The sequence below is a fragment of the Sus scrofa genome, chromosome 3 (assembly GCF_054392235.1).
Source record: "Sus scrofa isolate SSC_HxYL_T2T_F1_AM1 chromosome 3, Sscrofa_HxYL_maternal_Yorkshire_Landrace_v2.0, whole genome shotgun sequence".
NCBI classification, from domain to species: Eukaryota; Metazoa; Chordata; class Mammalia; order Artiodactyla; family Suidae; genus Sus; species Sus scrofa.
Window position 1 is genome coordinate 39,552,948 of NC_139385.1, and position 25,702 is coordinate 39,578,649.

The 25,702-nt window shown below is 46.2% G+C and overlaps 1 protein-coding gene across 17 annotated transcripts in view; it reads left to right on the plus strand.

Moving 5' to 3' along the window:
- Positions 1-25,702, plus strand: part of GRIN2A (glutamate ionotropic receptor NMDA type subunit 2A) — a 596,378-nt gene that overhangs the window by 438,216 nt on the left and 132,460 nt on the right. For 3 of the 17 annotated variants that reach the window (XR_014840818.1, XR_014840817.1, XR_014840815.1), the window contains exons 13-16: positions 11,020-11,258; positions 18,701-19,877; positions 20,528-20,711; positions 21,222-21,356. Coding sequence is in view for 4 of the 17 variants with exons in the window: in XM_085017620.1 (XP_084873746.1) it covers positions 11,020-11,258; positions 18,701-20,500 (2,039 nt within the window). In the remaining 13 variants the exon portion in view is untranslated. Of the gene's footprint in view, positions 1-11,019; positions 11,259-18,700; positions 24,426-25,702 lie in introns of those variants that run through there. The other 14 variants (XR_014840821.1, XR_014840813.1, XR_014840820.1 and 11 more) reach the window with 11 other exon arrangements.

Sequence of the window (25,702 nt, forward strand, 5' to 3'; positions counted from 1 at the left end):
TTCCATTCAGGCTTCTGAGAAACCCAGAGTGCCCAGTCCCTGGGCAAAACATGAAACGGGATTGAAATGGGGCCAGTTCCCTGTGGTGTTCACAGCAAACCCTAATGGGATCAGCATCAATACCCCCTGAGGTCTCCAGGCCATAGATGGAAGGTGTTTCTCTGCGGTGGACCACCTGACTCTCTTGCCAGGATCTTTGCTTTGAACTTTCCTGCCCCAAGAGTCAGCCTGGATTTCTGGGCTTCAGAAGCTATTCGAGCCCTTGCCAGGGGTTTCAGAGTCTTTCTGTTACCAGCCTGGGTTCTTGGCCTTCCTTAATCAATAGAAATTGATAATTTTACAGACAGGAAAATTCAGGCTCTATTGGGGCTCCTGATATAGCAAGGGGGGAGCAGTAACAAACAACAGTTTCTCTGCTTGTTCACTTGCTGAGTGGGGAGTCGGGGCAAGCTGGTTCCTTATATGGGGTGAGAGCAGTGCAGGAGGAGGGGTCAGGCCAGAGGTGTGGCTTAGGTGTCTGCCTATCCCTTTGGTGGCATTATGTGCTGGGGGCATGCTTAGTGCCCTCCTTTTGCTCCTGAACCCCTGCTTTTGCTCTCAGCTCTTCAGAAGTGGCAGTGGAGGTTTTAGGGTTTTGTTTTGGTTTTTTTTTTTTTTTTTGGATCTTCCTGCCCATAATTTGCCCCAACTACACATGTCCACAGTTATTTTTAGTCCGTTATAGTTTCTTTGTATTTTGTTGCTGGAGGAGATGTTTGTCCACGGAGGAGCACTGCAGCCTCTGCAGCGTAGGGTCCTGGCCTGTCTCACTTCCTCTCCTGAGCTCTTGCTGATCCCTAGATCAGTAGATCACAAGCTGATTAAGGAGAGAAACCTGTGTCACCTCCAGTCAACAGTTTTATGGACAACCTACTAAATGCCAGGCCCTGTGCCAGGCACTGGGGACACAGGAAAAATGAGACAAGATCCCCACCCTGAACAAATTTACTGCCCAATGCGGAGAACTTAGAAGTGAGAGGTGATCATAACTCTAGTGTGACAGGTTCTCTCTTGAAGATATAGCCAAGATGTCATGGAGGGAGAGACCGTAGTCTGTGCATTCAGGGAAGACTTCCTGGAGGTGGAGACCTCTGAGGTGGACCCCACAGCTGGCCACTGCCAAGTTTTCAGCGCGATGCCATGCAGCTGGTAGCTCCAGAGGAGATTGTTAGGGGCGGTGGTAATATTGAAGACAGTTTACAGTGGATCTTCATCAGCAATTTCTTACAAGTGGATTTCACTCCATCTCTACACATCTTGGGAGCAGGAGGGTTTTCGTGTACTGTGTGCTTCTGAGACCAGGACAGGCCTCTAACAGGGTTATATCACTGCGATAGAATTTATGGTGACCTTCCTGCACACTGTAGCACCATTGTTCAAATTTGCCAAGCCCCTCCCACCTGTAACAGCCAGTCTTACTTTGCTTAGGATTTCTGATCACAGGCCAGGACCGCAAAAACATGGACAGCAAGTGAAGAATCTTGGGTCCATCAGGCATACCGCTGGTCTCATCCAAGGGCCCCACTGCTCCCAGGATCCCCCAAACCCTTTAGCACGAAAGCTGAGTTCTTTGCCTTCTGGCTCCTGCCCTCCAGGCCCCTCCTCTGATTGCTTCTTTCTTCCCCCAAATTTTGAACCATTTTCTGATCTCAAAACATTCCATGTTTCTTGCTGCCTCCAGCCCTATGCAAATTCAATCATCTCATTTTGCCATAATTACTGGTTTGCATGACAGTCTCTCCCGCAGGACTCATTGCTGACAGAGGCCAAAGACTGTGTGTTATTCAACTCTGTGAAAATATAGCGATGCCAACGCTGTGCAAAGTGCTTTAGGAATGTTCTTTTTTTCCTAAAGAACATTTAGAAACGAACGAATGAGGGAGTGAATGCATGAGGGAGAGTAAGGCACAAACAAGTGGAGTCCTCAGAGACCCCCCCTCAAAGCATTCAGTTCCTTGGCTAGAAATGAAACAGAACAGCCAACCCAGTTTCTCAAGACCACACCCCATTTCCTTCCATACCATCCCTGCCTAGGGTGGGTCGCTTTGGCCAGAAACCAAGAAAAAAAAAAAAAATGTAGATGGGTGCTTGCAAGGGTGTATGTGTGGGCTGATTTTAGAAAGATGTATTTCAGCGCATTCTCAGGCCCCGGACAAAGCCTAAAGGGTACAGGTTCAAAATGGACTTTTTACAACCGACCTCAGGGGAGACGTGCTGAGGCTGTCTGAAGGCTAGTCACATCGCCTGCTATAAAATCCTTTCCCCGAGCAATCCTCTGAGCGCTCAGACAGCCTCCCACAATGGAATGAAATCGAATTTGAAAGGTAACTGAGTCCCTCTGGAAGCTCAGAGGATGAGTCTGAGGACAGAGAAGGAATAGATTTCTCAGACTCGGGCAGAGCAGTTGCTCATTGGAGGGCTAAGCCTTCTCTCAGGTCCCGCATTCTTGGGATCATAGACTCCATGAACTGGGGCTACGTGATCCACCCCACCCACCAGCTCCCTGGCTTCAGGTGGGAAATAAAGATCTCTCCAGCAGTACGGACAAGGTATCGGTATGCACCAGGCACCACACACACACAGCCACACCTAATTCCAGCCAAACTCCCGGAACGTAAATACTGTTGTACTGCGTTAGGTAGATGCCAGAACTGGGGTGCAGAGAGACTGAACAAGCTCCTTAACCTCTCTGTGCCTCATCTGTAAAATGGGTGTAATGTCGCACCAGCCACATTAATTAATAAGAGGGCTACCTAGGTCAATTTGTGAAAACTCTAGTACCTTGCCTGAAGCAGAACAAAATTTCTGTAACTTTGTTAAATAAAAGAATAGAAAAACAGGAGTTCCCATTGTGGCTCAGTGGGTTAAGAACCTGACTAGTATCCATGAGGACTCGGGTTTGATCCCTGGCCTCGCTTAGTGGGTTGAGGATCTGGCATTGCTGTGGCTGTGGCGTAGTCTGCAGCTGCAGCTCTGATTTGACCCTTAGTCCCCTGGGAACCTCCAAACACCTTGGGTATGGCCCTAAAAAGATTTAAAAAAAAAGAAAAATGATAAATGAATGAATGAGTGAAGGGTTAGACACGTAGGGCGTTAGAACAAAAACTGAACAGGTAGTTGCCATAGGGGTGAGGCAGGTCCATAGCCATTAGGGAGACCCTTGGCGAGCACACGTTAGCACTAGACAGCTAGAGGTCCCACTTGGCCAACAGTCAGTCTTGCAGTGACCCCTGTGGCAGAGAGTGGTGAGAGGTGGATCAGGCCTTCTCCCAGGGGCCCTCCAGCAAGCAGGTGATCTGGGGGCCTGGGGACAGGTGGAAAACTGCGTCCTGCAGAGCTCCAGAGCCCTCACCCTGGTCGCCCATTGGCCAGGCCCAGCCCCCGCCTCTGTGACCTAATGGCAGCAGCAGCCTCTCTGGGTCCTAGTCTGCAGGACCCAGCCACCATTTGCACAGCCTGGAAAGCTCAAGGGCTGGCTGGGTCCCAGGCACCTTGCTTCTTCAGTGATGATGGCAGGGCAGGATCTGGGGACCTGGCCCAGAGGGTGCTGCCAGCTGAGAGCTGCCTCTTCAGCTGGGCCTGGGCACTGGCAGGAGGACCCACACTGGGCGCTGGACGAACGCTCCTGAGCAGGTAACTACCCTGCACAGGGGCCCCCTCCTCCAAACCAGGGTCTATACTTGGGACCTTGAGCAAGTAAAATGAGGGATAATAACACTGCTTTGTTTATGGGATTTGTTAAGTGTTAACAGCCACCTGAAAGCATGAAAACAGAATTTAACGCCCCCCCTGTCCCTTTCTGGTATATTACATTTTTAGATAAAAAGTTTCAGAACAGAGAATAACATTTGTTTTGATGGAGGTTTATAGGAGCATCGTCACCTGACCTATATCTGCAAGAACAATGGATCCAACAGCAAGAAATTTGCATCAACTAACCACTTGCTTCCCTCACCTTTCTCGCAGAAGGGCTTTGCTGAAAGCCTTGGAGGAATTTGAGTTTTTTAAGGCATGGCCCTGAAGTACACCTTTCCCTGCTCCAGATTCCGACGGTCTAGTATCGTGTGCTCTCCCTGTACACTAACCTGTGTTAACACAGCCAGTGCTGAAGGCGCGCGGATTGCAGGCAGTCAGACTCTAAAACTACCTTCCGTGGCTGTCTAGACCTCATAGGGTGCTTTGGCATGCTCCCTAAACCCTTCAGGGAAGGGTGCGCCCTTTCGTAGTTTATTCTAGCGTTTTCTACCAGAAACATTCCTTCTTGTGGTTTGCTGGATGGTGGCTACTTGAGTTTTGATTTATTCTTTTTTTCAAATCTGAAATCCAAGGCTTCTGCCTCGTGAGTGGATGGATGATGTGAGAAGCTCCATGTTTGTCTGGGCCCACACTTGTATCCTTTCTGTACCTTTGGTCTGACCAACCTGTTAACATTTCATGTAGCTTCTTGCAGCAGCATTCTAAGCAGCCAAGGGAGCAAGTCTCAGACAGGCTGTCTCAATTATTCTTGCCTGTTCCCTTTTCAAGTTTGTATCTTTGTGGCTCCTGCCTTTTGAAGCCCTAACACTCTGCTTTTTACTGGCAACATTGGGAAGGAAGAAAGCTGTGAGGCCCTGCTCTATTTTCGGACTTCTTTGCAGCCTTCCTTTGAGTGGTGCAGAACTCGGCAGCCGGAAGAGATGCATGTGGCTGGCCAGTGTCTTCTCCCCTGGAGACCGATATAGGAAGAACTTTTGAACATGTGGAGACTTCCAAGGAAGCAAAAGCATTTTCAAGTGCACATGAGCTTCCTGTCATTAGAGGTATAAACAGAGAGGCAGAGAGCTTTCAGCATCATGGAGGACCAGGGCTCTCAGGTGGAGAGAGGAAGACAGGATGGCCCTGGCTGCATACGCAGAGCTGTGCAACTTCCCTCTACCTCCAGGAGAGCTTTTAGCATTTGCCCAGCAAGCATACGTCTGCTTCAGGAAAGCCGTTTAATTGTCCCATTTAACTGGCTCCAGTTTATAACATCACACTGACAAAAGCTCATGGCAGTGGGAGAAACTAACATGGAATGATCAGCATAGAGATGCTTCCAGGAAAAAAATGACATTTGCTGTTTTACGCTAGCTAAGGACATGTGTACTTCCCAGCCTTTTACGCTCAAGCCCCCTGCAAATTCCCTTTTGCTCTGTGTCTCCTTCTTTACATGGCAGAAAATCTCACCTGAGAGATCTGACCATTTTTTGCCATGCTGTCCAATTTAAGCCCAGAGATGTAAGGAAAGAAACAGAAACAGAAAATATGGATCTAGTGCTTACTCTGCCCTACAGGCCATGAGGAATACCAAAAGCATAAAGCATGGTCCCTGATCTCCCTCAAGGAGATTACAATATACTTGAGTAAATTAAAAATGAAATTAGAAAGTATTTGAACTACAGTTCAGTGCACTAGTAGAAGAAAGCCACGAGGCAGGAAATGAATGGCTAGAAAATGATTGGAACAGGTTGTAATTGGTATTGAAAAATGCGCCTTTGTTCCCCTTCCGGGATGTGAGTCTGGTTTACCAAGATGACCTATTTCAGAGAGGTGTTTGTGCAAAGGGCCGAAGAAAAATCTTTATATTTTCTTCCTCCAAGGAATCAAAATGATGTCACCTCTACCAAGACTGAGCCTGCTTCTGGCATCCAAACCTGGCTCTCTCTGGGACACACCAAAGGGAAGACATTCGGGAATTTGACAAAATGTAGTGAGAAGACCCATTTTTGTGTCCTCACAAACTCCAAAGGGAGGGAGAAAGTCAACAGCACGCAGTCTATCTGAAGGGATGGCATCGGTGTTTGGGGGAAAGGAGGAAGCAAGAATGCCAATCTCGAAGCTCAGGGTGGGCCGTGAAGGTGGACACATTAGTGGTGGTGTTGGGTGGACAGTGAGACGCCTCCCGTGATGTGTGTGACTGTATGAAAGCCTTGGAGGCTGTTGGAAGGAAAAGAATTGAAATCAAGATGTCCCTAGAAAAGAATATAGAAAAGAAGGTGTTTATATGTATAACTGAGTCACTTTCCTGTACAGCAGAAATTAGCACAACATTGAAAATCAAATGTACTTAAAAAAAAAAAAAAGGTATCCCTTCCCATCTCTTTGTCTGCACCACTAATTAACCAGCACCCTTCCTTGTGGGTGAAGAATTTATAAGAGGATATATTTTCCTGCCATAAATATGTATACTTTTTTAAAAATCATGATTACAAATGTGTGTATATGTGTATGTATATATATACACACACACACACATATATAATATACATATACATAGCGGTGGTACAATGGAAAACTAAACTGATGTGAGACTCCTTGATGCTATAAGCAAATAAAAATACAGGATTATAGGCATATGCGCGCACACGCACAGTGCACAACCAAGCTCAAAAGAAAAAGAAATTTTTTTTTTTTTTGTCTTTTTGTCTTTTGAGGGCTGCACCCATGGCATATGGAGGTTCCCAGGCTAGGGGTCTGGGAACCGGCCTACACCAGAGCCACATCAACGCTGGATCCGAGCACTTCTGCAGCCTATACCGCAGCTCACAGCAACGCCAGATCCTTAACCCACTGATTGAGGGGCCAAACCCACAACCTCATGGTTCCTAGTCAGATTTGTTAACCACTGCACCATGACAGGAACTCCAGAAAAAGAAATTTTTAGGTACCAGACACGGAGGAATGAGATATTCTCATGGTACGTTTCTGCTAAGGTACCTGTGATACAGAGAGTTGGGATTGGAGCCCAGGGCTTTCACATCATGTGGAGGCCCTGAACTGTGCCAGGAGAGTAGAAACTGATGCTGCTGCATAAACTTGAGAGCTTCAGTGAGTCTGTGAAAAAGAGACTAGAAAAAACTGTGCATCAAAACAAAGAAAATACGAGAGGCTTGCCATCCATTTGAAACTGAATGGAAAATTATAATGTGAATGGAGATTATGGAGGTCAAAATGTACATTCCTTAAATAATATAATAATCACAGAAAAAATTTATGTTATACAAAAACTGGCCCTTTGAACGCCCCTGCAGCCATGGAAGGAGCAAACCCAGAACCCCTCTGTAGGGACATGTCTTGGGAGACGCATGGGGTTTGAGGGGAGAACAGCTCGGCTAAAGATTAGCTCATCATCAAAAGTTACAAATATCCAAGGAAGTAGTGCACCATGAGAGTGAGCACACACAGCAAAAGGAAGGATGAAAATTCCAAGAACTAAGGTGGCAGGGAGGGGGTGTTAGGCTGAGAATAATCTGGAAGACCGTAGGTTTGAAATCATTAAATGTATAAACATTTTAAGTCATCACAGAAGAGTGGGACGTTTTGCTAAAAAGAACAAGCAGAATTTTAAAAGAGCCAGATGAAAGTCACCATTAAAATAGATTCAATTTTTTTCAACGTAAAGCCCAATATTACTAATGAAGGAATCAATGAACTGGAAAATAGATCTGTAGGAACCCGCTAACTGTAGGATGGAACAATAAGGGAATGGAAAATGCGAAAACCAAGTTAATAACCTGGAGGACAGAATGAGAAGATCTAGAATATTTTAAAGAAAATTTTCAGAAGAAAAGATAGAATTATCGTGTGTCTTTAGGGAACTGCAAATTAAAGCTGTGTGCTACCACTGCACACCTTATTGGGATGGTCACAGTGCAGCAACACTGACAACACTCATCAGTACTGGTGAGGAGGTGTGACATGACGGGAACCTCGTTTATTGCTGGGGGGAATGTAAAATGGTACAGCCACTTTGGAAGACCATTTGGCAGGCTCCTACAAAGCTAAACATAGTCTAGTCATACCATCCCCTGATGATGCCCCTAGGTGCTTACCCAAATGAGATGAAAACTTACGTCTGCAGAAAAACCTGCACACGAATATTTACAGAAGCTTCATTCATAATTGCCCAAACTTGGAAGCAACCAAGATGGCCTTCATTTGGGGAATGGAGAAACAAACTATATACCCATGCAATGGAAGAAGGTTCAGCAATTAAAATATCCATCAAGCCATGGAAAGATGGAGAAGAAACTTAAATGCCTCTTGTTAAGACAAAGAAGCCAAAACAAACAAAAAAAATGTAACAAGGCTGCCTGATGGGAGGGGGAGGGAGTGGGAGGGATCGGGAGTTTGGGCTTATCAGACACAACTTAGAATAGATTTACAAGGAGATCCTGCTGAATAGCATTGAAAACTATGTCTAGATACTCATGTTGCAACAGAACAAAGGGTGGGGGAAAAAATGTAATGTATACATGTAAGGATAACCTGATCCCCTTGCTGTACAGTGGGAAAATAAAAAAAATTTTAAAAATGTAACAAGGAGTTCCTGTCGAGGTTCATCAGAAGTTAATCTAATCAAACTATATACCCATGCAATGGAAGAAGGTTCAGCAATTAAAATATCCATCAAGCCATGGAAAGATAGAGAAGAAACTTAAATGCCTCTTGTTAAGACAAAGAAGCCAAAACAAACAAAGAAAAATGTAACAAGGAGTTCCTGTGGAGGTTCATCTGAAGTTAATCTTCAGTATCTATGAAGACGCAAGTTCAATCCCTGGCCTCACTCAGTGGGTTAAAGAATCCGATGCTGCCGTGGGCTATAGTGTTGGATGCAGATGGAGCTTGGATCTGGGGTTGCTGTGGCTGTGGTCTAGGCCAGCAGCTATAGCTCCCATTTGACCCCTAGCCTGGGAACCTCCATATGCCGTGGGTGCAGCCCTAAAAAGACCAAAAAAAAAAAAAAAAAAGAGAGAGAGAAAGAAGCCTATCTGAAAAGGCCATATACTTACTATACGGTCCCAACTGGATGATGTTCTGGAAAAGGCAAAACTGAAGAGGCAGTTAAAGGATCAGTGGTTGCCAGGAGTTAGGATTCGCAGTGGAAAGGAGTGAATAGTTGGAGCACAGGGGATTTTTAGGACAGTGAAACTATTCTGTATGATACTGTAGTGGTAGATACCTGACATTAAGCATTGGCAAACCCATATAACCATACAGCACAAAGATTGAACCCTAATGTAAACTGTGGGTTTCAGGTAATAATAATGTATTTGGTTCATAAATGATAAAAATGTACTGCACCAATGCCAGATGTTAATAGCAGAAAACCTGGGGAAAGGGAAGAGGGAGTGAGTATATGAGAAGTGTCTGTACTTTCTGCTCAGTTTCTCTCCAAATCTAAAACTATTCCGAAAATTGAGGTCTACTAATTAAAAAAACAAAAAAAAACAAAAAAACATGGACAGGGTTAATAAAGCAACAGTAAGTGACATTTTTCCAAAATTAGAGTTATGAGTCATCAGACTGAAGAATCCCACTGAGTCTAGAGCAGAACAAATAAAACCCATCCACACCTAGATTCCATACTCAAGACAAAATGAAATTCTCAAAAGCAATTAGAGAGAAAAATATAGATTGCCTCAAAAGTAGTGACAGAGATTATGAGCTGACTTCTCAACAATTACCATCCAGATCAGAAGGACACTTAATAACATCTTCAAAAAGTCAAGGAAAAATAACTGTCAACTTAGATTTCTCTGTTCAGCCAACTCATGCAAGAGTGAGACCAAACCAAAAGTAATATCCATGAATTTCATAAAACTTAAAACAGAGAGCAAGGTGAAAGCAAAAAATATGATTAACCTCTTCAAAAGAAAATCAGATAGAATTTTGAGTATTTATTTTTCTCTGCATGTCTCTCTTTTTATTGCAGTATAGTTGGTTTACAATATTATATTAGTTTAAGGTGTACAACATACTGATTCGGTATTTTTATAGATTACTTCACTTAAAGTTATTACAAAATAATGGCTATATTTTCCTGTGCTGTACAATATATCCTTGCTGCTAATGCATTTTATACCCGGTAATTTCTTAATCCCACACTTCTGCCTCTCATACATTAGAGATCATGTGTATAAGCAATGTAGTCATACTATTCATTTAACATAACATGCATCGTCCTTGATGTTCATGGTTCTTGAAGGATGATTTTTAAAGGTCTAAATCATAGTCCCAGTGCCGTGGTTTAGTGAATTGCTAGACAGTTGGTATAATTGACATTTAGACCAGAGAATTTCCTCCTAAATGGCAACTGGATAAAATGCACATAAAAGAGAAACAAAATAATGCCAAGCATGCCTCCCTCCCCCCCCATTCAAAACCTCACCTGTTTCTTTAGTTGCCTGCTGAGGTAGAGAAGGGTTTAGTTCGCAAGGGGCCATTCAGAGCCCACTGGGTTTGCTTCTTCTCAATGAACATTTGTGCCTTAAGCACAGTACTTGGGTGACTCTTTGGAATGATCTTGGACGTTCTAAAGAAAGAGGAAAGAAGAAATGAATATAATGGAGGATGACCCTGTGCCAGGCCCTTCTTTCACAACACCCCCGTGAAGGCTACGATTTAGGAGAACTTACCATGAGCCAGGCACTGCATTTAGGAATTGTCCATATGTGAGTTCATTTGGTCCTCCCTAGAACTCAAGGAAGTGTATAGTTTTATTATACCCATTTCACAGACAGGATCACTGTGGCTCTGAACTCACGCAGCTAGTAAATGACACAGTCATAACTGGAATGCAAGCCTTTCTAACGGAGTCTGCTGCCAGTTTAGCCCATGTCCTGTTCCGGGTTTGGGTGGATGTTGGGTGTGGAAGAAAAGCCAAGTGGGAAGAAGTTAATAATAATGATAAAAAACAACAACAACAACAACAACAACGGAGACTGTGCCAGATTCTCTCTATACCTGGTCTCATGTCATCCTCCTACGCCAGTTTTATGTAGATGTTGTTGTCATCATCATCTTCACCTAACAGGTGAGCAGACACACGCCAGGTGGGCTTGGTCACTTCCCTCAAAGTTGCCCAGTTGTACGTCGCACACATCTAACCCGAACCCAGGGGTGTCTGCCTCATCACAGGTGCCTTTCGTCTCACTGCCTGTGGCTCTGTCTTCTGTGCAGGGGAGATGGAAGAGCTGGAGACCCTGTGGCTCACGGGCATCTGCCACAATGAGAAGAACGAAGTGATGAGCAGCCAGCTGGACATCGACAACATGGCAGGCGTGTTCTACATGCTGGCGGCCGCCATGGCCCTCAGCCTCCTCACCTTCATCTGGGAGCACCTCTTCTACTGGAAGCTGCGCTTCTGCTTCACGGGCGTGTGCTCCGACCGGCCGGGCCTGCTCTTCTCCATCAGCAGGGTCAGTACCCCTCGGTGGGCAGGTCCAGAAAAGTGCAGGGCTTCCGGAGAATCGGGGCTTCTTGTCTCCTGGGTGGGAGCAGGGCGTCTGCCTGCCCTCCCCTCACTCGTGAGCCCTTCTGGGATTTGTCGGAGGGCATCTGGGTTCTGTGTTTTCAAGCCAGACGACTGCGCGAGCCAGAGAGCGAGGGTGAATGGGTCAGGCAGGCCAGGCACGAGGAAAATAGCACAGATGACATTAAAAAAAATAGCAGCAGAACCTGGGTGTCAAGGTGATGGAACGATGAAAGGACAGAGAACTGTGATGTTGCCTAAAGCCCATCACACCTAAAGGAGGAGGTCGGCCTCCACGCCTCCTGGGTAAGGTCTTAGCAGAATGCAGGACCAGGCTTATTAGGCCTTCCCATTTTCCAAAGAGAAAGTGGTCCCTTGATTATATGTGAAACCTTTCAATTTTTAAATATTAGTAACTACTTTGCATTGAAAAATAGAAAAACATCAAAACACATGGGCCAGGCACAGGCAGTCTGTTGTGTGGCTACCCTCACAAATGTGAGCTATGCTATGGGATGTTATTAAAATCCCTCACTGTCGTGCAATGGGAATCATTGAGTCTCTGGAGCATTGGGCACAGTGGGTTTGACCCCCGCCGGGCACAGTGGGTTAAGAATCTGGCTTGCCGCAGCTGTGCCTTAGGTCACAACTGCAGCTTGGATCTGATCCCTGCTCTGGGAACTCTGGCTGCCAAGAGAAAAAAAAAAATTCCTCCACAGGATGTTATAATGTTTACATGCAGCCTGTCAGATCACAAGCAGGAAAACGAAATCTACATGCAAAGGCGTCGTCCTAGTATGTGTGCACACATCTAACAAACCACAGGGGCACGTGCGATGCAACAGAGCCTAAAATGACACACAGATGTGAAGAACCAGTAGAAAAGGCACACACATCAACTAGGAAACAAAGGACACATTCGACATGACATAAAGGACAGCACACAGTACACATGCAACCAAGGAAAGCTCCTCTCATGCTGCACAACACGGCCTGTGTGTGTTGCTATGAAAGGCACATGTGGCAAAACTCATCAATAACAATGACAATCATAGACAATGCTTATATTTATGGGGCACCAAATATAGACTTTATACTCTTCATCTCACCTAGCCTACAAGCCTGTGCCGTGACATGGGTACTGATATTCACCCACAGTTGGATAAACCCAAAGTTACGAGGTTAGAGGAATTACCCAAAGCTGCACAGTCTTGGTGGAGCCAGGATTTGGCTCCAGGTGGTTTAGTAACAGCCAGAGCCCACACTCACACAAGCAACAAACATCAAATACAAGCAACACAAGAGATTTGATACAAATTAACTATACAACATATATGTGCACATAACTCATATACATTGACATGGTTAACACAGCTAGGCACATGCTTGTATCACAGTAAAAGCACATACATGTTGTTCACTCGTCTTCCAACATCATGTATCTACCTACCTGGCAGTCAGCCAGCCATCTGTCATCCATCTGTCATCCATCCATCCATCCATCCACACATCTATTTTTCTACCTTTTTCTCCCTCAACTTGGAATTTTTTTACTGTGCAAAAGTTTAACTAATTAGGATTTGAAACATGGTGAAAAAATATTTGGTTAGGAACATCTAGTTTTATATGCTAGTGTTTATTGAGAAAACAAAATCATCATTTCAAAAGGGATGTGTGTATTCTAAGTATTTGGTGGTTTTAAGAGATCCAGAAGGTACACGTGGGCTTAGTCGGGAGGATTTATTTTTTCCATTCAGTGGCACTCTAAACTTGGGTTCTATGCAAATACATATTTCCTAATTAGCTTGATGGCATCTAAACACACAGATTGCTTAAAAATAACAACGTGCGTGCATATAGCTAGGTATTAAGCCAACTTCAAGCTAATTCTCCCTGCCAATTACTAAAGGCTTTCTACATCCAAATGATTCTGGCATCACTATGAGCAAATGCACGCTGTTGCCTTTTCTTGTAAATGCTGCTTGTTTTCGGAAGAGCGGTTCCCTCTGTCCAAGATACCATCAAGAAAGCCAAGTAGATAGGATTGTCATTATGAGAAATGGACCGAAACCCACCCTCCTGCTCCAGGCATCTTGAGGGATGGAAGTGGAGGGGGACTGCTGGCCACAGCATTGCAGTGTTGTGCCTTTACAAGCTGGAACTTGAACTTCTACCTCCCCCTCTCCAGGGGAGAGAGGACCCCATGTACTATGGGAGCATGGCAGGGACTTCTGTGCCCTATGGGAACGCCCGTCCACATCCCTCCTATATCTTCAAAGGCTGCAGGAAGCCCACTTGAGCACTGACACCTCCCCCCCACCTCCCTGGATTATATTTGTTTCTGAATAAGTTCAGTCTGATGTGTGTGAATAGAAAGATCTCATACTTAATGATACTTTCTTGCCTCTCTCATTTATTAGGGGAACTTAGAATGGGCTCAGCCCCTGTTTCTGTGCAGAGCAAGGCTTCTGTGTTGCTTAAAGAAAAAAAAAAAAAAAGTCCTTTCTGTCAAGGGCCACCACACCCCTCTGTAGGTTGTCTCTCTGCACCTGTATGCCACCTTGCACAAACGCTCACTCACAAAGCACGGAGGACACACGCAAAACTGAAGTACCCCATTGTGCACATTTTCTTTCACAAAAGTTTCAGTGGGGACTTCCCAAGCACAGAGCCTACTTTCCAACAGACGCAGGCTCCCAAGTCCCCAAGGCATTAAGCCCGGTGTGTGGAGAAGGGCCTGGGCCAGGTGTGTTTTCTTCATCATCTCTAATATGATCACACCCATCCTCTGGATGGAGGGATCTTTTCTGTTTATCTGTCATGCCAGAAAAAGACACGAAAGAGGGAACTTGTCTGTTTTTGCGAGGCTGAGTCTCATGCTTCAATTGTAGAGTTTAGGCTCTTGTTTAGGGGATGCTGGTCCAAGAGCCTCTGAATTCCCTTCCACCTCAAGGCAGCTTTTTCTGCAGTAAGCCAGGTCTCTCCATTACCAGTTCTTCTCTGAGCACATTGAACATCCAGCCAATAGACTTGCCACTCAGCCCACCTCGTGGGCTCACGTCCCTTCGGAAGCTTCTGGATAATGCAACATAGATACAAATCTGAGACCCCTGCCCTCCTGACACTGCCAAGGGCAAATGCCAGAGGTCAGAGAGTCAATCATTTCACCTTAGAACCAAGCTTCCCCAAGAGCTGTGCCTTTGTCACAACCTGACACACACACACACACTCACACACACACACACACACACACACACACACATATCCTTTACTCTGTCAGATGCTCTTATGTCTTCTCTCCACAAGCTGTCCCTCTCATGTTGAAAAAAATAGTCATGGTCCCCAGCAAAAAGAACCCAGCCACGGTTGTCTCCTGAGATATGAGGAATGTAGCAAAGCCAGAGACCAGGGAGGTGGAAACCTAGACATCTTCCCAAAGAGCTCAGAGGAGAGCTTGGCTGCGGAATGAAAGAAGCTTCTGGCTGACCCACATGGGGACAGTAGACTGGGAGTCAGAGACCATCTTCTCCCATCGGGCCACTGTGACAAAATTCCACAGACCGGGTATTTTGTCAACAACAGGAACGTATTGCCCACAGTTCTGGAGGCTGAAGTCCCAGATCAGGGTGCCAGTGGGGTCAAGTGAGGACCCAGTGCCAGGTTACAGATTTGCTCTTATGTAGAAGAGAGAGGAAACTCTGGGGTCTTTAAGAGCGCTCGTCACGTCCATGAAGGCTCCCCGCCGCCGCCCAAAGGCCCCACCTTGGCCTTCATGGCCTAAGAACCCACCTACTACTAATGCCATCACCTTTGGGGGCTGGGACCTCAGCCTATGCAGACCATAGCAGACACTGCAGGGGCCAGGCCCAGGTGCCAAGGGACTAAGAAGGACCCACTGAGACTGTTCTGAGAGGTCAGGGGCCCTCTGGGGATGGGAGTGGGCTGGCAGCAGGGCACAGAGCAAATCGTCTGCAACAGTAGTTGAATCATCAGTGCTAATGTCATCTGTGCCCACTGTGGGGCCCAGAGGGTGTCTTATTTCCACAACCCATAAAAGGCCACCAGAATCTATGGATAATAGAGCGGAGGAAAGAGAGAGAACACTACAAGGAAGAAAGAAACTCACCCCAAGGATTTGGCTCCTGAATTAGGGTTTGGGCAACTAATCTAACCGGAAAGTCCGGTGGTGACTTTCCAGGGCAACCTGCATATCCTGTAGCTTTGATCAAGGGGGCACTGTGAGCTCGCCCTAGTGTGAAAGGAGAGAGAGGTGAGGTGACAAGAAGGCACATCAGGGGTGATGGAGCAGCTCACCCCCCTGTGTTTATGAGCCCCTTCTGTGCCAGGTGCCCTGCTCGCCTTAGCAGAGCTTGCCCTTATACCCACCTTAGAGTGGATGAGCCCATTTTACAGATGTGGCACCCAAGGCTCAAAAAGAGGTAGTGACTTAACCAAGGTCTCAGAGCTCAGAAAGGATGGAGCTGGGGCTCATTTTCCAGTGGGTTCCAGGCCTCCAACGCTTCCCATCCTTCTGTAATACGTACCGCACCTCCTCCTCAGCCCACCTGGAAGATGGGCCAACTCAGCTGGAGAACGCGGTCATCCAGGCCGGGGGTACAGGCTGGGTCCCTCACACTGACTCCTTCCCAAGCCCTCGCCAGGCAGATCAGCACCCAGGAACGGCCTTAGCTGGGTCATGGGAGTCCCTGGGAGAACCAGGGGTGAGAAAAAGCAGTCCTCAGCCATCCTCCCAGCAGCCGAGACACAGCTCAGCTCCCTGACCACTTCCGTGGGCCTCCCGCTGACACAGAGGCAGGCAGCTCATCTGGGCAGCTGGGAGCACACTGCCCTGACGGTGAGGGGTGGGGGCAAGTTCCCAAAATCTCTGCGGGGTGGGGGTGGGGTGGCTTGCTAAAAGAAAATTGCCGAGTTAGGAAAAAAACATTAAAAATGAAATGTTTTCATGATAGTGACAACAGGAAGAAAAGGCTCTGATCTTGGCTGATTCTAACATGTAGGAGACACGGTGATTTTTCAGCCGTCAGAGCAGAATCCCTGTAGTTCGGAGTATGAGATGACTGCATCAACAAAGTGGGGCGGGGAAGGCAGAGCTGACGTAAAGGCCTGGGAAGCACTGTGCTGTGTGAGGCACGCTGTGTGTCTGTGTGATCTGGACACCCAGCGGCCCTGGGAGCAATAAGGGGACACTGCTCCGTGGGGGGGCGGGGGAATAAGACCACACCAGGCACAGCTAAGGCGTATTTGAGGAAGGGTAAGGCTGTGGGAAGGTAGGAGGGGCCCAATGCCAGGACCTTTTGGGGAGCATTTCCCATCCAGGCAGCCTGGGCCTGAGAGGATCAGAGCAAGAGAAGCTCAAAGGCACAGCTGTAGACTTTTCTGTTTACTGTTCCTTGAAGGAGCCAAGACGGTCTCGAAAACTCCAGGAACAGAGCAGCAGTGCACATGGGTTGAGGCTGTCAACAGCTGTGTGAGCTTCCCTGCGGCTTCAGTGCACCCACCGTGGGGAACCCGCAGAGCCGCTGTCATCAGAGCCCACACTTGCTCACACACACTCCCCGCGAGTTTATGCCAAAGTCAGCAGCAGCTCCCACACCCCTGTAACCAACCCCTTCTCTGGCGGCTCCCTCTTCATCTCAGGAAGACCAGCTCAGGTCCTGCAGCCTGGTTCTGATTGTTCCCCAAATCCGGGGGCCAGAGAGGGGAGGGGACGGCACAGCTCATCATGCCTCTGACGTGCTTTTGCCTCCTCCCAAGAGCTCTGCCCCTGAGGTACTTAAACAGCAAAAGCAAACAGTTATTTTTAAGAAAGGAAGACAGTGGAGCAGGAAACAAGAGATGTAGGGATGGGGGTTCTTGTATTTGAGCTACCCAGGAGACCCTTGGCCACTCAGTTCCCTGGATGGATTTAAATGAAGCACATCTGTGCCATCAGGACTGTCCCGCTAGTAACTTGACTATGCTGAACAAACACTCACACAACCACAAACACAACATATGTATTGAGTGTGTAAGTGAAAAAGCCAAAAGAGAGCTCCAGGGGTGCAAACCTTGTCAAGTCCGTCTGTCCTACCATGAATATCCATCCCTCCAAAAAATGTCGGATTGACCACACATGGGTCTCAACTCTTTTTTGGGGGGAGGAAGGGGTGGGAAGAGATTGTTCTAGATTTGCTTTTGAGGTATAATTGACTTACAGTACTATATTCCAGGGGTACTACATAGTGATTAAACATTTTTATCCATTATAAAGTAGTCACCACAATAAGTCTAGTTACCGTCTGTCACCATATAAAGTTATTAGAATATTATTGAGTATATTTCCTACATGGTACATTGTATCCCCATGATTTATTTATCTTATAACTGGAAGTTTTTACCTTGTAATCTCCTTCACCTATTTCATGCATCTGTCTAACCCCCTCCCCAGTTTGTTCTCTTTATCTAATGAGTCTGTTTTTGTTTTGTTATATGTATTCATGTGTTTTGTTTCTTTGATTCCACTTGTAAGTGAAACCATATGGTATTTGTCTTTCTCTGTCTGACTTATCTCACTTAGCATAATACCCTCTAGGTCCATCCATGTTGTCTCAATTGGCAAGATTTCATTCTTTTTTAGGACTGAGTAATATTCCAGTGTGTGTGTGTGTGTGTGTGTGTGTGTGTGTGTGTGTGTGTGTGTACGTACATTGCACACCTTCTTGTCTGTTCCTCTGTGAGCACTTTAGTTGCTTCCCTGTCTTGGCTTCTGTAAATAACAGTGCAATGAACATCGAAGTGCATATTATGTTTTTTTTTTAGTGGTTTTCTTTTTTCAGATAAATACTGGGTCTCATGCCTTGACTGATAGTTTCAGGGTGTGGGTAGGAATAATTCCACCCCAGATTAATATCAGGTGGTCCTTTTATGCTGACTTAGTTTGTCTGTCAGTAGCTGACTCTCTGGTACCCAAAGTCCAAAGATGATCCCTGGAGACATTAATAAGGATGAGTTGGTGACCTGGGTGTTGAGAGGGTCAACCAAAGCCTTACATGCAAGTTTCGAGGTATTGAGACCCTTCTAGTTGTATGAGGATTAGTTGATATTTTTTTTCCCTCAAACTTCATGTATGACTATTTGCAAAAGCATCAGATAATCTTGATAATCCAAATAAGTCAGATAATCCAAAAGTGCCAGAGAGACGAGATAAGCCTGAGGCTTTTGCCGCTGGCCTCATACATTTAAGAAGCATCGTCAGGATTCAGATCGGATTTCACTATTTGTCCAGGGCTCCTACAAGAAGGTCATGTCTCACCTTTGCAGGTACAGTTCAGGTGCAATGTGGTTTCCCATCCTTGCTGCTGCTGATGGCACTTTATGTTACTCCCACAGGGCATTTACAGCTGCATCCACGGAGTGCACATCGAGGAGAAGAAGAAGTCTCCAGACTTTAATCTGACTGGATCCCAGAGCAACATGTTAAAACTCCTTCGATCAGCCAAAAACATCTCCAACATGTCCAACATGAACTCCTCAAGAATGGACTCCCCCAAGAGAGGTGCCGACTTCATCCAAAGAGGCTCCCTCATCATGGACATGGTATCAGATAAGGGGAATTTGATCTATTCAGACAACAGGTCCTTTCAGGGGAAAGACAGCATTTTTGGGGACAACATGAATGAACTCCAGACCTTCGTGGCCAACAGGCACAAGGACAACCTCAACAACTACGTGTTCCAGGGACAGCACCCCCTGACACTCAACGAGTCCAACCCGAACACGGTGGAGGTGGCCGTGAGCACAGAATCCAAAGGGAACTCCAGGCCCCGGCAGCTCTGGAAGAAATCCATGGAATCTCTACGCCAAGATTCCCTGACCCAGAACCCGGTCTCCCAGAGGGAGGAGGGGACGGTGGAGAACAGGACCCACTCCCTAAAGAGTCCCAGGTACCTTCCGGAAGAGGTGGCCCACTCGGACATTTCGGAAGCATCAAGCCGGGCCCCATGCCACCGGGAGCCTGACAACAATAAGAACCACAAGGCCAAGGACAACTTCAAAAGGTCGATGGCCTCCAAGTACCCCAAGGACTGCAGCGAGGTGGAGCGCTCCTACCTGAAAACCAAAGCGAGCTCCCCCAGGGACAAGATCTACACCATAGATGGTGAGAAGGAGCCCAGTTTCCACCTGGACCCACCGCAGTTCGTCGAAAACATGGCCCTGCCCGAGAACGTGGACTTCCCAGATGCCTACCAGGACGCCAGTGACAGCTTCCGCAAGGGGGACTCCACCCTGCCCATGAACAGGAACCCCCTGCACAACGAAGACGGGCTCCCCAGCAACGACCAGTATAAACTCTACTCCAAGCACTTCACCTTGAAAGACAAGAGCTCCCCTCACAGCGAGGGCAGCGACCGTTACCGGCCCAACTCCACGCACTGCAGGAGCAGCCTGTCGAACCTGCCGACCTATTCGGGCCATTTCACCATGCGGTCCCCCTTCAAATGCGACGCCTGCCTGCGGATGGGGAACCTCTACGACATCGATGAAGACCAGATGCTTCAGGAGACAGGTAACCCAGCCACCCAGGAGGCGGTCTACCAGCAGGACTGGGCACAGAACAACGCCCTCCAGTTCCCAAAGAACAAGCTGAGGATTAGCCGTCAGCATTCCTACGACAACATGCTCGACAAACCCAGGGAGCTAGACCTTAGCAGGCCCTCCCGGAGCATAAGCCTCAAGGACAGGGAACGGCTTCTGGAGGGGAACTTGTACGGGAGTCTCTTTAGCGTCCCCTCAAGCAAACTCTCGGGGAACAGAGGCTCCCTGCTCCCCCAGGGTCTGGAGGTCAGCAAACGGAGCAAGTCTCTCTTGCCGGACCACACCTCCGACAACCCTTTCCTCCACTCCCATGGGGATGACCAGCGCTTAGTTATTGGGAGGTGCCCCTCGGACCCTTATAAACACTCGCTGCCGTCCCAGGCAGTGAATGACAACTATCTCCGATCGTCCTTGAGGTCGACGGCGTCATACTGTTCCAGGGACAGTAGAGGCCACGGCGATGTGTATATTTCGGAGCATGTCATGCCTTATGCTGCAAATAAGAATCATATGTACTCTGCCCCCAGGGTTTTAAATTCCTGCAGCAATAGACGCGTGTACAAGAAAATGCCTAGTATTGAATCTGATGTTTAAAACCTTCCATTAATGTTTTATCTGTAGGGAAACATACGTAATGGCCAACGTTCCGGAGGGTAGATGTTGGAGGTCCAATAGTGCCCTGCAAAGAGGAAGAGGATTTAGGAAGGTATTTTTCTGTTGGTTCTTTTGCACATGGCTCCATGCCATAGTCTTCCACTCAAGGAGTCTTGTGAGGTGTGTGCTGAGCACGGCAGATACCAGATAGGTGAGTCCTTAACCAAATATAAGTAAATAAAAGGGCAGGTCTCCCGGGCGTGCCCCCTAGGTATGTTGGCAATAATGATGCACTGGATGCCGATGGTGATGTTATGATTTCCTATATTCCAAATTCCATTAAGACCAGTCCGCCATGTAATTTCCTCATCAGAAACGCCTAACGGTTTCTCTAATACAGAATAAGCAATATGGTATGCATGTAACTCTGACACAGACAAAATAAACCAAGAATGCATCTGCACTGTAGTGAGATTGACCTGTGCAAGAGATTAGGAAGTTTGGCTTTATATCTGTTTCAGCTTTATTGTTATGCCTTCCATCACCACCCAGGCCCAACCCCAGAACTCCAGGCTCCCCCAAAGAATAGCAAATCCGTGTGTTCACTATGGTACCTTCACTGTAGTCCATTTCCAAGACACATCTGGAGTAAAAGGCCAGAAAGGCCCTCAGGCAGAGAGCTACAAGAATCTCTTTGGATGTCGATTTGTGTATTTCACAGACACTCTCTCACCCTTGGCTTCGATGGTCTTGTTCAGAGCTGCATAAACTCACACATTTGTGTCCTCGATATCGTAAGTGTGGATCTTCTGTCTATGACACTGCGGCTGTTGTAGTTTATCCCGAAGACTCCTGTGTACGTAAGTTTGCATTTCCCCCTCCTGGTGATGACTCAGGGTTGTATAGTATCTGTTACCCTTCCCTTCCCAGAGTAACCATAATGCGTCCAGTCCCCGAATCGCCACGGTGGCATTTAATTCAGCGTGTGTCGCCATTCCCAGTGCTGTGAATGTGGTGGCTCACGCCAGCAGTTGTATGTGTACTGTGATCTGTAAGAAGGGCAGTACCATCTGTCTGCTGAAGGCCAGCATGGCTTTAGGGTTATGTTCCATAATGTTCTGAAGTTCAGTTGGACCCTTGTCCCCTCCCCCAACCCCTTCAAAACATGAGAAACACTCAGGCACCTGCCCTGAGCATTCTCCAAAGTGTGGATAAACTTCAGTGGGACAAGTGATTTCTCTCTTCTGAAACGATCACTCTGTTGGAGGCAAACAGCCTCACTAGCAACAGCAGAGATGAAAAATTCCTCAAGGCATTTGTCATTTCCGGGCCACCTCCATTATCCGATTCTTACTCTACTCAAACCTATGCATAAATAATATGAAATGGCATTGATTATGTTAAATGTTGGGGGAAGGGTGGGAAATGTCTCTGCGTGGGAAGCTCTCAGCACGATGCCTGGTACATGCAGTGTGCCCACCCCTCCCCCCAAATCAAACATAGTCATTGTGTTATGACACTTCATCAGACAAGTTTAAAAACTAATTATGAGAAAAACCACAAACAATATTAAACATTTTACAGAGTAGTTTTAATCTAGTAATTAATGTGTTTTATATACATGAATATCCCTGAAATGTTTGAGGAAAGTAGCCGCTAGTTTTGCAGAGTTCCTGGGTCTGTTTGAGTGTCCTGTTACAGAAGCCCTACACCAATGTCAACTAGCTGACTATTTCCTGGTTTCCTCCGTTTTTCTCTGGGTTCTTAGAGGAGGGGACAGAACCAGAACCAGCAGGTTGAAATGTTATCCTGTTTCTTTTTGTCGTGGTGTGTTCTGTTTTGTAGGTTGTGGTTTCCTCTGAGTGGGCAGGTGTCAGGAATAATTCTCTTAGAACCTGAAGATTCATTGAATGGCTCCATCTTTGGGAAAGTGCATCTGACCTACAATATCCCTATAGTGATGAAAAGTGGCTGCCGTAAAGTTCAGGATCAGTGGTAGGGAGGCAATGGGTGACAAAATCTCTTGTCTTTGAGGTTGAGGGGCAGAAGGGGCTGACAGGGTGCTGAAGATGTACTTGAATGCTGCTTTGTGTTTCTTGGATGTTGCACCTTTGCTGCCTCAAAACCCAACAATGGAGAAATCTCCATTGAAGGACCCAGAATAGTCCCCTCCCCCACCCCCGCCGCAATTTCTAATCTTCAGCACACCCACGACTGTAGCCTTGTTTAGAACTTTCCGCCTTTGCCCTTCCACTGTGCTCTAGACCTGTACTTCCCACGTCCCACCCAGCATCACCTCCATTTTCTCAAAGGACTGGAGCGTCTTAACGTGAAATGAACTGAAAAGTCTCCCCAGAATACAGAGAGCAGTGGTGTATCACCCATCCAAAGAGGCTGGCTGTCTTTCTCCAGTGTCCTCAAAATCAGAGAGCTGCCAAAGGTGGCAAAGATCTCCAGGGAGAGAGAGAAGTACACTTGGCATGATCCCATAGATCGAAAAGCCTTCTTCTAATGACAGTGTCAGCTCTGCTATTAACCCCATAGGCCTGTGGGTATAGAAACTGAAACTATGGCTTCGGGAAGAACCAACAGTAATGTAGTGGGAAAAGTATATACTTCCTTTAAGACCCAAAGTGTTTTAAAAATAAATAACTAGATTTGGGGGCTACATAATAAACACATCATGTTCCTTCCTCCACAGATTCACTGACCCTTACTAGTAATGATCCCAGACCTAAGACAATTGACCATTAATCTCATGGTCGCTTTCCAAGTGAAAGTTAACTGACGCCGAACTCTTCAGCAGTAACCCAAGTCATTTCAGTTCTTTGGAGAAAGAGTAGCAGCAATACAGCATCCAACAGTCAGTCACACCCACAGTATAGGAAAGGCCAAGAATTAAATAGGAAACTCTGAACTATGGATCCATTACAGAAAGTTCCTCGGACATATCTCGGCTCCGAGTCCTTAGATGTGTGGACACTAAGGTCCCAGAATCCCTGAACCCAAACGTGTGCCTGAGTTTCATCCATCATCATTTTCCATTAACTCTAAATGGTTCTCTCCACTTGAGAAGGACCCAGCTAGTCCTCAGATAGGTAAGAGTACACACATGCAACCAACTTAAAATATTCTGTGTAAGAGGAGAGTCTTTTAGGATGCCATTTCTACTCTGGGAAACCTTTGGCGTTCTAGAAAATTGTTTTCATCATCTCCGTGCCTGCAGATTCTTAGGCCACCTCTGGCTTTAAAGTCCTGAGAAAGGAGTCACCAGTGGGTTTGCTTTTCCACCGGTGAGGCTTCCATGAGAGGTGCAGGCTTATAATCACCCTACTCAGTACCCTTCTCTCCTGTGCAAATCTCACTGCATTTTTAAAACCCCGAACCATGAGCCAGCATCTCATGGTTTATACCCAGTTTTCTCTTCCCTTTTCCTAAGGGGCCTGAGAAGTGTTCATACTTGGCTTTTTCTGATGAGAGCATTAAAATTCACCCATTGCAGCAAAATCAGTCAACTCAATTCACGATTATTTTCAGGGGAGAAAAAAGAAAATTACACCTTGTTTACAAATGAAATAGTTTCACTTAAATGGGACTCTCGCCAAGGCAGTTAATTAGTCAAAAGATCCACGGCAGCCATGCAGTCAGGCATTGTTTATTCTTTTTGATATGTCTACCACTGATGTGTATTTAATATTCTGCATCCTTCTCAGGAAATGACAAATGCCCTGAATTCTTTGCAAATGGAATTGCTAATGAAAAAGGAAAAAAAAAAGTTGATGTTAATTAAATGGTGATTAAAAATTTATCTCCTTTAAACCTAAAAAGTGCAGCCTTAATAATCAGTTGTCATATAAATAAATACCTTGCACTCAAATCCCTTGTGGGTTAAGACCTAAATAAATACTAATTTGAGAAACCTAAATATCTTTCAGAAGAGCTGAATATATTCGTTAACTTTATGCACACCCTTGTACTGTTTCTTTGTGCGTAGCTGCTGTGTATGAATTCTTGAAAGGGGGACATGAGTTATTTCTGAAATAGAGCCTGTTTGTATCACTCGTGGCTAGAATAGACGTAATTGGACTTAAAGAAAAATGACAGCCAACAACAAAAACCAAAACTGAGTAGGTGAAAGCTAAACTCATTGGTTGGTACTTAATAGGCGTTAAAGGTTCTGTATAAAGGTGATTGTTCTTCCAAAAACAGTATTTATTTTCACTTGAGACAAAATTAGACCTTTCTGTATATCCCATCTTCTTTTGGTAACAGGGTTGCAAATGCTTAGTGAGAGGTTATGTGGGATCTCTATTTGGCAGGTTCTCCCACTCTGCACTTATCCTTTTCCATTCAAGCCCTTTACCCGGTTCCGTGTGCACATCTAATTGTATTGGAGGAGGTCCGCTTGCCACTTGATGGGAGATGATCATGTGCACTTAACCTGTGAATATAAATGCTCGTGTACACATGTAGATAATATACATGCCTGATTTCCACAATTCACACGTAAGCGTATTCTCCAAATAGAACTGTATATAATGTAAACTTGATGTTAAAATTTAAATGGTGGTAATGGTATTAACACACGGGAAACCCATTCTGGTTGTTGATGGGATGATATTTATGTCAAGCGGGTGCTATTTAAAAAAAAAAAAAAATCAGTTCTCGGAAGGATAACAGAGCCCAAGTGGGATTTGGGTGTTGGAGTTCTTGGCCATTTCTTTTAAAAAGGGAAAAAACCTGGGGTTAGGGATGTGGGAAGTATTCAGCTCACTTTTGTTCTTGAAGATAGTCCTGATACCAACATATGTATAATCTCTGAAAACCCATCAAAGGGCACGTGTCTTGTGTAAGTTCCTTCTCCTCCTCCTCAGCCCACACTCTGCCTGTGCCCAGAAGTACTCAGTACAGTGTCAGCTAAAGGTGCCTGCCCAGGAGGGTGTTAGAAGAGCAGAACTTAGAGAACTACCCCAAGGTTCAGGAGGAGGGGAAGGGAGATGGGAAAATCCAGAGAAAATGAAGTTGCGAAGGAACAGTGGTAATCTGCGTAAGACAGTCAGGCTGACAGTAGCAGATCTGGGTCTGGATCCTGAGACTTCCTGGTCCAGTTCCTAGCTTGTTCCCCTTTCCAGGTAACTCACTCCTAGGTTTCTCTCCAGAGTGCTCTCCTGAGTGCCCCTGGGATCAGAGCCAGAGACCCCA